This window comes from Ranitomeya variabilis, chromosome 1, assembly GCF_051348905.1.
Source record: "Ranitomeya variabilis isolate aRanVar5 chromosome 1, aRanVar5.hap1, whole genome shotgun sequence".
In the NCBI taxonomy this organism is placed as follows: domain Eukaryota; kingdom Metazoa; phylum Chordata; class Amphibia; order Anura; family Dendrobatidae; genus Ranitomeya; species Ranitomeya variabilis.
Genome location: NC_135232.1, coordinates 151602153 through 151616239, shown reverse-complemented (window position 1 = coordinate 151616239; position 14087 = coordinate 151602153). Strand labels below are relative to the sequence as shown.

Here is a 14087-nt window from a genome sequence, read left to right as displayed (position 1 = left end):
GTTGGCTATGTAACACAGCCAATGTCTGCCTGGTATGAAGCCGGCTCAGCTTCCGAGCAAGCTTCATATATACTTGATTAACCTATGACACAAATTGACACGTTGTCGGTAGTTAAGGGGTTGCACACTGCTAACATAGACTGTTGGAATGTTTCTAGGCTTTTTTCTTTAAAACACATTTTCCTAGCAAATATGTAATGATGTTAATGTCCCATTCCAGCCCTTTTTTTTTTTATTTCACTATCTGTTAGATAACTGTAATGTATGTACAGTGCATGCATTACAATACTTGCAAATCGCCGTCTTCGGCCGTTTCCAGCAGAGCTTCAGCTCCCTGCTGCCTCATGTGACCATGGCTACTTACTCCTGGCTCACTCCACAGGCAGTTAGTTCTTTTCTTAATGTAAGTCTATAACATCCTCCTTCTCATAGACTTTCTTTGACAAAGTGACGTCACAAATTATTGCAGAGACATTCTGGTATGGATTTGCAAAGTAAGTATGAGGGTTAAGTCGCCACAGAGTACTGCACCTCACCCAGAGGTGTGGTATTCCACTCTCAGGAAAGGAGGGGGCACCACCCAGGACTCTAGCACTTGCGCCCAACACACACCAGTTCAGTCGGGGCACCTGGACATACCCTTAGGGAGGAAGGTCTCATCTCAGGCTGGATAGGAAAGGATGTTATGGAGTGGGTGGGGAAGGTAGGAAAAGGAGAGGCGCTTACTAGTGAATTAGAGCAGTCTACAAGCAGAAAGTAAGTCTGCAGGGAGAAAGAGAATAGAGCAGACGTGTGACAGCAGTTGGTCCTGAGGAGACCGAAAGAGAAAGACCTTGTAGAACGGAACTAAAGAAGGAACAGAGAGTGATAAACAGAAGGAAGCTCCGGGGAGGACAGAAGGGGTCCTAGAGGCACGGGTAGTGAGAAGTTCACCCGTGGGGCTCGCATCCAGAAGTGGAGGGACCAGGCTTGCAGGCAAGGGGAGCGGCCCCATTGCAGTGGAGAAACTAAGGACTCAGCTAGCTAATCGGAGGCTGTGGTATCTGTATGTGCCACAGCCATATCCACCCATACTTCACCAAAAGAGCAGCCATATAGGAGCAAGGGGACTCAGAGGAGGTCGCCCGACAAGGTCCACGGCTGCTGGCTTGGGACACTGTGGGGAAAAATGCTGGGCAGGAGAAGTGGAAGCCAGAGTAGTGAGACAGCCAGAGAAAGGCATATGAAAGGAGTCCTGGAAAGGTGCATCCCAAACTACCTGGGAGTTTGCTGGATCACTCACCCGGAGAACACAGCCTCCGAATGGCTTTTGTGCACTGGAGAGCTGTAAGTAGATCTGGAAACTGCACCTTGCTGTGTCTTGGCATTATTTCTACAACACCTACCCGGCATACCAATCACCATCTGCTCTTCACTTAAATACTACACCTGCCCTGGGGTTAGCTCTACCTGTGGAGAGCTGTGCCAACTCTACTGCATCACTACCATCACCCCAGGGGATCTGACTGAAGCGTCTGCTAACATCTTTATTGCTGAGTACCACAGGTGGCATCACGAACATTTAATCCCATAAACTTTAATCCCTTTTTCATTCCCCTTTTATTGGACGCCCAGGGTCACGGATTGAGCCATGCTGCCATGACACGTCCCCTTTAAGAATAAGCCCGGCACCGAGTATCCCCCATGGCCCTGGTGGGCGCTCCAACTACATCATCTTCATCAGGCCAAGAAATCTATTAGGGTTCTATATACTGTATGAGCTACACTTTATTAATGAAGGAATAGAACTACTCTCGTAATGAAGCGGTCCTTGATTTCCACACAGTACTGTATATTTTACCCTTTTAGTTATACAAGACAGGACTTTCCCTAAGATGTTCACGACAATGATAACATTAGCATATAATTGTATATTCTGTATATGAAATACTTTGTTCTGCTTCCATCTTCCTGGGTGTAAGCCTAAGTACTTTATGTAAACAGCTTAGCAATGAAATAGGCTTATGGTTAAACCTCTGCTAGCGTACATCCCGAATGCCTGTGTTATCAAGCCACTACCAATACTGGGAAAAAATATATATCATCTTGGACTGGTGCAAAAATATAAAGTGCTTAAGTCGTTCTCATTTCATGTATTCATTCAGCTCTCCTTGGCTACAAAACACTTTTGTTTACAAGAAACTATATAATCAAGGATGTATATACAGTGGGTAAAAAATTCCACATACCCCCGTTATAATTCCATCATGTAAAAGAAATCATACCGAGAAGAATCATAGCAGAACGTTTTCCCCTTTAATGTCACAAATAATCTGTACAGATTCTGTTCCTGATAGTTTCTTAGTTGCATTTTACAACAAAAGTCATGGTCTGTAAACAGGTTACAACAAAGCAAAGGGATCTAATTGCTCAATGTTTCAGTAAGATGAAGTCCAAAATAATTTCCAAAGCATTAGATGTATAATTTAACACTGTAAAGACTATTATTAAGAATTGGCTTAAATTTGGCACAACAGTGACATTACCTAGAATTGGACATCACTTAAAAATTGTTGAAAAGATAAGAAGAAATTGGCCCAGGAGGCTTCCAAGAGGCTTATAACAAAGTCAAAGGAGCTGCAGGAATTTCTGGCAAGTACTGGTTGTGTACTTCATGTGACAACAATCTTCCGGATTGTTGATATGTCTGGCCTGTGGGGTAGGGTGGAATTATGGAAGCCTTTATTTACAAAGAAAAACATCTAAGTCTCACTGTTTTGACAAAACCTATATCAATACTTCTAAAAGATGTGAAAAAAGCTGTTATAGTCTGATGAGACCAAGGTTGAAATTTTTGGACATAAATCCAAAAGAACACCATACCCACTGTGAATCATGGTGGATGCAGTATTATGCTTTGGGGCTGACTTTTAACAGCAGCTGGGACTGGGGCTTTCGCCAAGGTGGATGGAATTATAAACAATTCCAAATATCAGTCAATTTTGCAACAAATCCTTCAGGTCTTTGCTAAAAAGATAAAGATGAAGAGGAAGTTCACCTTTCAATACGACCCTAAGCATATGTCCAAATCAACAAAAGAATGTCGTCGCCAAAAGAAGATGAAAATTTTAGAGTGGCCTTGTCTGAAAGCCTAGACTTGACTCTAATTGAAAGTCTGTTGGTCGATTTGAAGAGGGCGCTGTTCACAGGAGATGCCCTCCAATCTGACAGATTTGGAGCACTACTGCAATGAAGAATGGGCAAAGTTTGCCAACTGTAAATGTGCCGTGCTGATAAAACTCTTACCCCAAACAGTAAAGGCTGTATTAGTTTAGTGATATGCAGATTTATGCAACCACAATACTTTTGTTCTCTATTTTGTTTTCCACCTTGAAATTTTTCATTTTCTTTTTCATTTGAATTGTGTAGACTGTGTAACGTTAAAGGTGTAAATAGTTCTGAAATGATTCTTCTTGGTATGATTTCTTTTTACATTACAAAAACCTGTAATTTTAACAGGAGTGTGTAGACTTTTTATATCTACTGTAGCAGTTAATTATGGAAACCATAGAAAGATGATAAATCAGTTTGGGTCCTTTTTTAGGGGCTTTGTGAACCTCCAAAACAAGTACGAAACGGGAAATCATGTCACCTCCTTTTGGTCCTTAGAAAGTCAAATGTGATGACGTCCAGGGACAGTGGCAGTCGGTAAATTATTGTGTATCCCATTGGTGTCTTGTCCTGTGCATGTCTGTAAGAAGATTAAACTGAGAAGTATTGAAACAACCCCTTACAGGAATATGTATTGAACTATATTGTTGAGCTGAACTACTAAAGTATTTGGCGAGCCTGAGTTATATTCTGTTACAATCATAAGGAGGGAGCAACTACCTTGTTGTGAGTACTTGGGTAAAGTTTGTGACAGCCAGAGCCAGACTTGTCAGATGGTCCAGGACATTGAGAGGTGGGGAATATTGCTTGGGGAAATGCAAATATATTATGGACATCTTGAAAGAACAGTAATGATTGCCCAACATTGGTCAAACTTGGATCATGTTCTATATAAGTCAGGAACTGTATCGTCCCCAAGGTCTACAGAGAGTGAGTGGACAGCAATTGTTAAATGAGAAGAACCCTTTGGTAGGGTGGAACAGCGCAAACCCTTACACAAAGCAATATTTGTTGGCAGATTTATTCAAGCTGCCCGTTTAAAACTGAAGTAATTGATGCACACAAGAGATATTGATTCATCTATCAGAGCAACAATGGAGAAGATATGTTTGTCCATTGGACCGATCTTGAGAAAAGAGGCATGCCCAATTGCCATTACAGTGTTGTGCGGGGAGGGCCAGTGAAGTTTGTGCTGGTGGTATGAGAAGAAGGTGACTGGGCTTTATTGGAAGGTTCCCAGCTAAGATGAGCAGATTTGCCGACAACACAAAGTGTCCATATCTATGCTCCTAGCATCTGAGGAGCGTTAGCAGTGCAGAAAGGGACAATCAAGGAGTCACTGACTCTAGGATTCCTTAAACTAGAGAGTACCTGTGGTTAGGCATCATGGTGCCATGAGACCCTTGAACTTTGCATTGAATTAAAGAAAAAATACCAGGAATTAGAGCATTCTGTCTCTCCGACAGGTAATGAATGGTTCCTATTGAGAATCGAGCAGTTAGACTTCTTCTTTTATTCGAAACCTGGTTCACTGTGATTGTTCATTACTTTTTATCTAAGAATAAAAGAACATGTCTAACTGTACAATTGTTAAAAGGAACCATTCATTACATGTCAGAGAGACAGCGCGCTCTAAATGCTATTTAATCCATCCAGATTCACAGCAGTTGCCACATCCAAAGAGCACACAAGATTGCAGGCGAGCTCCCATCATTTCTCCCACTACAACCACATCATACAGTATATTTCAGTAGTGTTCTATCTCTGGAGGTGTCTACAGTATGTCCTGTGGGGTATTTTTGCCTCTACCATATACACAGTTGAACTTTGCATTGCCTCATCTGTATGTGAATCATGCCAGTTCATGCTCACTGTCATTTAAATTAGCAAAATCAGGACATTTAACAATGGCTTTTCACCAAATTTTGATGTTGAACTGGCTACACAATGTAACAGTAGCTACAAAGCAGAATACTTTTTTTCCTCTCCATTGCAATGATATTTTGCACCTAATCAGTTAACTTTTGTTAAGTCAAAGTGGGTGATATTAGATAACTTTCATTGAGGCCTGACACTGTGGAGAAAGGAAAACGTGTGAGATATAGACTAAGGTTACACGCGCAACACTGAAATCGCAACGGCAAATTGCAATATTGAATGTATTCATTTCCCACTGTGTGGTACAGAAACCTGTGATATATTGCAACACAAAGTCCAAATGTGTTGGATTGGACTTTCTGTCACTGGTCCCATGTTGCAAGCTATACAATTGCCATGTAACTTGCCTGCAACTTGACAGTTTTATTTACAGCAAAATTCAAGGTGGACAGCTGTCTGGAGGGGGAGGGGGAGAGCCTTGCAGGCAAATTTGGCATGCCCTCTAAATAACTCAACACACAGCCATTAATGTCTAAACCGCCAGCAACAAAAGTAAGCACACTAAGTGAAAATGGCCAAATTGTGCCCAAAGTGTCAATATTTTGTGTGGCCACAATCATTTTCAAGCACTGCCTTAGTGCTCCTGGGCATGGAGTTCACTATGGCTTCGCAGGTTGCCCTGGAATTCTCTTCCACTCCATGAGACATCATGGAGGTGGTGAATATTAGAGACCTTGCGCTCCTCCACCTTCCTTTTGAGGATACCCCACAGATGCTCAGTAGGGTTTAGGTCTGGAGACATGCTTGGTCAGTCCAGCACCTTTACCCTCAGTTTCTTTAGCAAGGCAGTTGTCGTCTAGGAGGTGTGCTTGGGGTTGTTATCATGTTGGAATAATGCCTTGAGGCCCAGTTTCCAAAGAAAGGGGATCATGCTCTGCTTCAGTATGTCACAGTACATGTTGGTATTTCCCGAGCATTCTCGGGTGGTCTCTGAGTATTTGTAACTACTCGGAGATTTAGTATTTGTTGACACAGCTGCATGATTTACGGCTGCTAGCCAGCCTGAGTACATGTGGGGGTTGCCTGGTTGCTAGGGAATCCCCACATGTAATCAGGCTGTCTATCAGCTGTAAATCATGCAGCTAAGGCAAGGAAAACTAAATCTCTGAGCACTAACAAATACTCGGAGATTACCCGAGCGTGCTCTGGAAAACCTGAACAACGAGTATACTCGCTCATCACTATTAGTGACCTGAGCTGCTTGACAGTTCAAATAGGTGCAATAAATCACACTCACTGTGCCTCAGAGTGACTGCAGACACAAGACACAGGATCCGGCCCGGTCCTTGATCTCCTGAACCCTTCAAGACCTCTTCTCTCAAGCTGCTCTTCAGTCCTCCACGAGGAAACATCCCAGCCAGCGCACTGCTAAGGTGAGCTCAGAAGACTCAGCCACACAGTGTGCAGTGTGGACGTGTCTACAATGCAGGGATGGCTGGCCACCACTTACAGGATTATTAAAGTACAGTGCCAAAAGCCATATTCAGGGCAGCAGGAAGCTGGGCGGCTTGCAGCTGCTGCTGGGGAGACAGGCCCAGGGGGCACTTGCCCCTCTGACACCCAGCCCAGCCCACCCCTGTTCCCATGGTGTTGCACAAAGAAGCAGTGTGTATAGGTGTGCATTAAAATACATCCACACGTGTGTCTCTAATTAACTCAGATGTTGCCAATAAACCTATCAGAAGCTTCCAAACACATGACATCATCATATGGGCAGTCCAGAATTGTTTAAAGATAAAGAGAACCCGGCACTCAACTTAAGTTTTTGTGATGCACTCAAATTTATTTGTAGTACCAACAACAAACGTTTCGGTCATAGAGACCTTCATCAGTTACGTACTGATGTAAGAGAGAATGATGGTTAATAGTTTGTGGTAAGTCTGAAATAGGGTCCTCTGTATATTCAAAATTATATAGCCATCGGATCGGATACAGGGAGATCCGTGCTTGTTAGTAGGATGCAGAACCCGTGTACAGACGCAGTATCCACCGCTTGTCTGTGTGGGTAGTGGCGTGTGCCCAGGAATTTACAGGAAATGGAGGCTTTTTGCCAAGAAGAGTGGGCAGCTTTACCATCTGAGAAAATAAAGAACCTTATCCACAACTACCACAAAAGACTTCAAACTGTCATTGATGTTATAGGGGGCAATAAACGATATTAAGAAAAGGTATATGTGAACTTTTGATTGGGGTCATTTGGATGTTTTGGGTTCTCATTATGATTTAAAAAGAGAAAACAGTAGTTTGACCATAAATGGTTTCACCCAACCCTTAACCATGAGTGGAGAAAAAGTTTTGGTGTTATCATTCATATTCTCTGAAAAAAAGGCCAAGAAAGCAAAAATTCTGCAGGGATATGTAAACTTTTGAGCACAACTGTATATATATATATGCAGATATATGCAGATAGACAGGATCATTGGCACATACATTGAGGAACAGAAAAAAAGGTGTTCAAATACCACATGGTGTAATGTTTCTTATTCCAATGCAGGATGAAGGAAAATGCCGTCCATTTGAGGTGACCAAATTAGAAGGCTCTGAAATTGGTGTTGATACTACTCTGGGAAAACCATTTGTCTTTAGATGTGTCCCACAATCTGGAAACCGGATATTCTATTTCTGTGCCACATCCAACCAAGAGATGAAAAGGTAGTTATGTACAGCAGTATTTAGCTAGCTGTTCACCAACTTGTGCTTGGCAAACATGACATTGTCTAACAATGCCCAGAATCCCATACTTTGTTCTTGAGGCGTATATAGAAATATTATTTACAAGAACAGCTAAGAAATTATAAAAAGTACAAACTCAACCAATCAAAAGTTATATTAAATCCACAGTTATATCATGTTATATAGTACTATGCAGCAGATGCATCTAATGGGTGGTCTCATCATGTATCTTGTGTTGTAGGTGGCTGGAAGCTATGGATAAAGCAATACATCCCCTCAACCAGGTAAGAAGCAAAATGTTCCAGAGAAGTACGCCAATAAAACATGATTTAGGCATATTACAAATGTATGATCAGATGGGGAACGCAAGCTGACGATTGTAAGAATGAGGGGTCTATGTTTTCCTTTGTAACAAGTCTGATTTACAGCAGTGGCCCCCAATCTGTCCCAGGAATATAACAAGCAGTGATTGGATTCATTAGAGAAAAAGACAACAAAAATATGCTACATGCTTTATTGAAATGCTATACTGTAATTTTTTGGGTTATAAGACTTAAAATCAAGACTATTAAACACCAAGAGAAAATAGACCTCTAAGAAGGGGTACTTCCTTCAATTGTTTTTGTATGTGTGTGTTTTTGTGTATATTTCAGTGTGTAGGATGTTAAGGGTGCACTAGGGTCTTTAGGGCTACTGACATTGAGCGGGCGCGCCATGACTTCTACAACCAGGGTGCCAACCTCCGCTGGCAGGTAGGGCGAGTTTTAGGGCTCACCTAGGGAAAGATTATCCCTTAGATAAGATATTATACTTTCTTTTCCCTGTTGACCCTTGTATCTTTGCAACATTTTAAGTATAATCAAGTATTTTTGACCATTTTAAAATACATTAATAAAGGTTATTTCTTTTGGTGCTTAATACATTTTTGAGAGACCCTACTATTTAAAAAAAGAAGGTTTTGTGATACAAGACTATTAAAAGTCATGGCACCTTGAGGAAAAAGAAAGTGTGGTGAAGGGCATTTGTGGTCTCCCAGCAAGCTAATATTTAGCAATTCACACGGCAGCCAAATATTTCACCCCATGTGTTCCATGTTAGCTCTGTCACCAAATAGTTTTTCCATCATGATCGAATATTCTAAATCGCACTCATTTGGCCAAATAATACTTTGCAAGAGTAACTCAATAATACTTAGGCAGTATGTTTAAATACTACCATTACACCACAAATAAATAATAGTGCTATACTATGTTCAAGCCTTATTATTATACCTTGGTGAATACCACCATAATCCTCGCATCATACAGTGACTGAAAACTATCCCCACACCATGACCAAATATTACCATCATATAGTGACTGAATAGTGTTATGCATGATCAAACATCACTATCATATCATGACTAATACCTTCATAAAATGTTATCACAATACCCCCTTTATTCTCCTTTGGAATCCCTCTTTGTTTTTATTTTAGTATTCACTTTGATAATATTTATAGATTTACATATTTTCTTATCTATTGCTGTATTATTTATTGGTATACTTTGGTTATTTTACTATTTGGATTATCAAGCATTGCACGGATTCTTCCTGCACTTTTTTCTATATTTTCTGTACTGGGGTTTTGCCATCTTACATGGTGAGAAAGATGGTGTTTTTGTGTTTTTATGGGTCTTGTATTGAATATTCAACGTTTTTAATGGTATTTTCTGTGTCACATGAATTATTTGGTTTATCTAATAAACTAAATTAATTTTTAATCAGCGTGCTGGAGCCATCTATATAGCTGCCTTTTACTTTTTCTGTGCTATACGTGCTTTGTTTGCTATATGGGGTTGCATCACCTATTTTTACATACTGAGTGGGTGGTGTCGGTGACCGCTCCTTATGTTTTTCTATTAAACATAGCTAGCATACCATAACTAAATATGTGTTCCTTCTTGCAAACTACAAAACAAAACCCACCGTTGTTAAATGAGGAAACTTCAGAGGGAAGGTCTAAAACTTGGTATTTAAGTTAAGGTGTTTCCATATACAAATAGAGACCTGACAATCAAGCTGTGCAAGGCTGGAAGAAGCCAGAGGAGGCTGCCCAATGACTCTTCTCCTTGATCCTAGCTCATCCTTAACTCTTAACCGTTGTTTTGTTTGTTTTTAACATATCTAATTTAAAAATCTGTTTCATTCATTCTCAAAATTCTTAAGTCAAGGGTAAAATCTGTCTGTAGTGAATATAGATTTTTCCAATATTGAGCTAGAAGATGGCAGTTTGTGCTCATGAAATTTTAAGGAGAACTATAATTAGGAGAACTTGCAGCAAAATATCCAAGTTTGCCTCTATCTCCTTCCTTCTCCCATCTCCATAGATTTATAAAATCACCAACTGTCATCTTTAGAGATGAACGAATATGAATTCTACGCAAATTTAACAAAAATTTTGCATTGCCAGAATGGTGACTGTTGGCCACCAATTTTCTGAACTGTAAATGGCCATCAAAAGGTTAAATAATAAAAAAAAATTATTTTTCATACTCACCTTATTGCTCACCTGTCCAGTCCTTCTGCTTCTCACAATCACCGTTCAGTCCTCGCCCCATTTTCTGATCTCAGCAGCGAGTTCTGACGTCCCCAGGCCTCTCACACTGAGCCTGGACTTTCAGCTCTCATGGGAGGGTTCTGCGTGTGCAAATACAAGATCACGGCACATGTTGCGACGTCATGACGTTATGTCATTTAACATGGCTACACAGAACCCTTTGGGGGCCGTATCAGAGCCGGAAATTCCAGGCTAATGTGAGAGACCTGGATATTTCAGCACTTGCGGCGAAGATCAGAAGATGCAGTGAGAACCAGATGGGTGATAGAGAGCAGTGAAGGGGCCGGAGAGCTGAGTGGTAAGGTAAGTATAAGGATTTCATTTATTATTTAAATCTTATGTTTAGTAAGCTCTGGGGTTCGCAGAGACCTCAGAGCATAATCAGGGACATTACATTTGCAGAGAATACCTTTTTTGTGAATCAAAAAAGTTGTCTGATCAGCTCATTTCTTGTCATCTCCTATCTCAGTAATAGAAAAATCTGTCTTCACAAAATACAGATTTTATAGACTTTACCTTTGAATTGAGAATGAAAAACCAGTCCAGGAGGAGAAAGCAGCCAATTGTTGTGGATTCTGTTTGTGGGCTCCCTCTGGTGGTTACTGCTGGTACTGGGTGACTTTGGTGGGTTGCGGCCTTTGGTTTCCACCTGTCCATCAGAGGCTGGGTGTTTCCTATTTTACCTGGCCTTTCTGTCATTCCCTTGCCGGCTATCAATGTATTCAGATGTGCTCTGTTTTGTTCCTGCCTACCTGCTCCCAGATCTTTCAGGATAAGCGAAGTGCTGATTTTCAGTTGTTTGGTTTTTTGTCCAGCTTGCTTATTATGTCTCTATGCTAGCTGGTAGCTCTAGTGGACTGAGGTTCTCCCCATGTGCCATGAGTTGGCACATGGGTTCTTGTAATCTCAGGATGGTTTTTTGATTAGGGTTTTTTGCTGACCGCTCAGACCCCTTTTGTATCGTTCTGCTTTCTAGTTTACAGCGGGCCTCAATTTGCCAAACCTATATATATCATCTCTATGTGTGTGCCTTCCTCTCATTTCACCGTCAATACATGTGGGGGGCAACTATACCTTTTGGGGTTCGTTCCTCTGGAGGCAAGTGAGGTCTTAATTTTCTCTGCAGTACTAGTTAGCTCTTAGGCTGGTACGTGGCGTCTAGAACCAACGTAGGCACGCTCCCTGGCTATCTCTAGTTGCGTTTGTCAGGCGTAGGGCAGCGGTCAGCCCAGGTTCCATCACCCTAGAGCTCGTCCGTTATTTATTTGTACTTTGCTTGTCCTGTGCTATTCCTAGCCATTGGGGATTCATGACAGGTCGGTCTCCGGTACCTTCCACTAAGGCCCTAGTCCATAAACATGCGCGGCTGAAGCAAACAGCGCTGCAGCACTTCCAGTGTCAAACGGGTGCAAAGTCACTGGCAGGGAAGACCGTACAATTCTGTCCGGTGGTCGGCCTTCTCTCCTCTGCTCATGCACGGTACTCTCAGTCACTGAGCACATATTACCTCTCCTCAGCGGCCCCGCTAGAGATGGCGGGGACCAACCAACACAGCCTTTCGTGGCACTGGTACTCAGTGGATGGAGCACACTGCTCACCCAGCTGCGTGCTGCTGCTAGTTGGTGCCAAACTGCCAGCTGCTGCACACGCTTTTCCTTTTATCTTGCCCCTCCTACCCAGGTCATGAAGTTGGTCCCGCTCCTCATTCTTTACCCCCAGCAACAAGGGAGGCAGCCTCAACAGTTCGGACCTGACTCGGTACAGGTACCCGCAGTCCGGTCATCCTCCTTACACAGTATCCAGCAAAAGACTTCTTAATGCCAAGAAGCAAGAAACTGCTTTGTGGAATTCAGAAATAGATGTGTCTAAGTGTCTGGTTTGATTCAGATTCAGTTTAGAATGTAAAATTGGGTCTGAGGACTGAGAAGACAAAATGGATCTCCCCAAATTCCCTCCTTTTGTAATTCCTGAAACCCAAAAATGTTCCTGTGCCTATACTTCAGAGGCTAATCCATCCTGCCTTGCTTGTCCTGTGCTATCCCTAGCCATTGGGATTCATGACAGTATAGCCGGCCCACAAAGTGTTAATTGTTTGGGCTGAAGCAGGAGAAAAAGAAGTGTTTAAGGGAAATTTTTTTTTTTTTTTTTTTTTTTTTCCCTTCAGAGTTTTGCTGCCTAGCCCTTAATTGCTGTCTAGCTGCTTCTTACCTCCTCTTAACCCTTGAATGGCTCTGATCTTAGCTGTTTAACATGGATGTCCAGAGTTTGGCTTCCAGCCTGAGTAATCTCGCGGCAAAAGTTCAAAACATACAGGATTTTGTTGTTCACACTCCCATGTCTGAACCTAGAATTCCTATTCCAGAGTTCTTCTCTGGAGATAGATCTACCTTCCTGAATTTCAGGAACAATTGTAAATTGTTTCTTTCTTTAAAATCTCGCTCCTCTGGAGACCCTGCTCAACAGGTCAGGATTGTAATATCTTTCCTGCGGGGCGACCCTCAGAATTGGGCATTTGCATTGGCACCAGGGGATCCTGCATTGCTCAGTGTGGATGCGTTTTTTCTGGCATTGGGATTGCTCTATGAGGAACCCAACCTGGAGATTCAGGCTGAAAAGGCTTTGTTAGCCCTCTCTCAGGGGCATGATGAAGCGGAAATATATTGTCAAAAATTTCGGAAATGGTCGGTGCTTACTCAGTGGAATGAGTGCGCCCTGGCTGCAAACTTCAGAAATGGTCTTTCTGAGGCCATTAAGGATATTATGGTGGGGTTCCCTACGCCTACAGGTCTGAATGAGTCTATGGCTATGGCCATTCAGATTGATCGGCGTTTGCGGGAGCGCAAACCCGTGCACCAGTTGGCAGTGTCTTCTGAACAGGCACCTGAGACTATGCAATGTGATAGAATTCAGTCCAGAAGTGAACGGCAAAATTATAGGCGGAAAAATGGATTGTGTTTTTATTGTGGTGATTCAGCTCATGTTATATCAGCATGCTCTAAACGCACAAAAGAGCTTGATAAATCTTTTGCCATTGGTACTCTTCAGCCTAAGTTCATTTTGTCTGTGACTCTGATTTTTTCACTGTCTTCCATTTCCGTTGATGCCTATGTGGATTCGGGCGCTGCCCTGAGTCTTATGGATTGGTCATTTGCTAAACGCTGCGGTTTTAGTCTGGAGCCTCTGGAAGTTCCTATTCCTCTGAAGGGAATTGACTCTACACCATTGGCTATGAATAAACCGCAGTATTGGACACAAGTGACCATGCGCATGACTCCCGTTCATCAGGAGGTGATTCGCTTCCTTGTACTGTATAATTTACATGATGTACTAGTGCTGGGTCTGCCATGGTTACAAACTCATAATCCTGTCCTGGACTGGAAAACAATGTCTGTGTTAAGCTGGGGATGTCAGGGGGTTCATGATGATGCACCTCCGATTTCTATCGCTTCATCTACTCCTTCTGAGATCCCTGAGTTTTTGTCTGACTATAGGGATGTTTTTGAGGAGCCTAAGCTCAATTCACTCCCTCCTCATAGAGATTGTGACTGTGCTATAGAATTGATTCCTGGCAGTAAGTTCCCTAAGGGTCGTTTATTTAATCTGTCACTGCCAGAGCATACTGCTATGCGGAATTATATTAAGGAGTCCTTGGAAAAGGGACATATTCGTCCATCTTCGTCCCCTCTGGGAGCAGGTTTTTTTTTCGTGGCAAAAAAAGATGGTTCCCT

At 42.2% G+C, this 14087-nt stretch overlaps 1 protein-coding gene across 2 annotated transcripts in view; it reads left to right on the top strand.

The window, feature by feature from the left end:
• LOC143793791 (uncharacterized) overlaps nucleotides 1-14087 on the top strand; it is a 133439-nt gene that overhangs the window by 98860 nt on the left and 20492 nt on the right. For both annotated transcript variants that reach the window (XM_077280777.1, XM_077280776.1), the window contains 2 exons: nucleotides 7583-7740; nucleotides 8003-8045. In XM_077280777.1, coding sequence (XP_077136892.1) covers nucleotides 7583-7740; nucleotides 8003-8045 — 201 coding nt within the window. The remainder of the gene's footprint in view (nucleotides 1-7582; nucleotides 7741-8002; nucleotides 8046-14087) is intronic.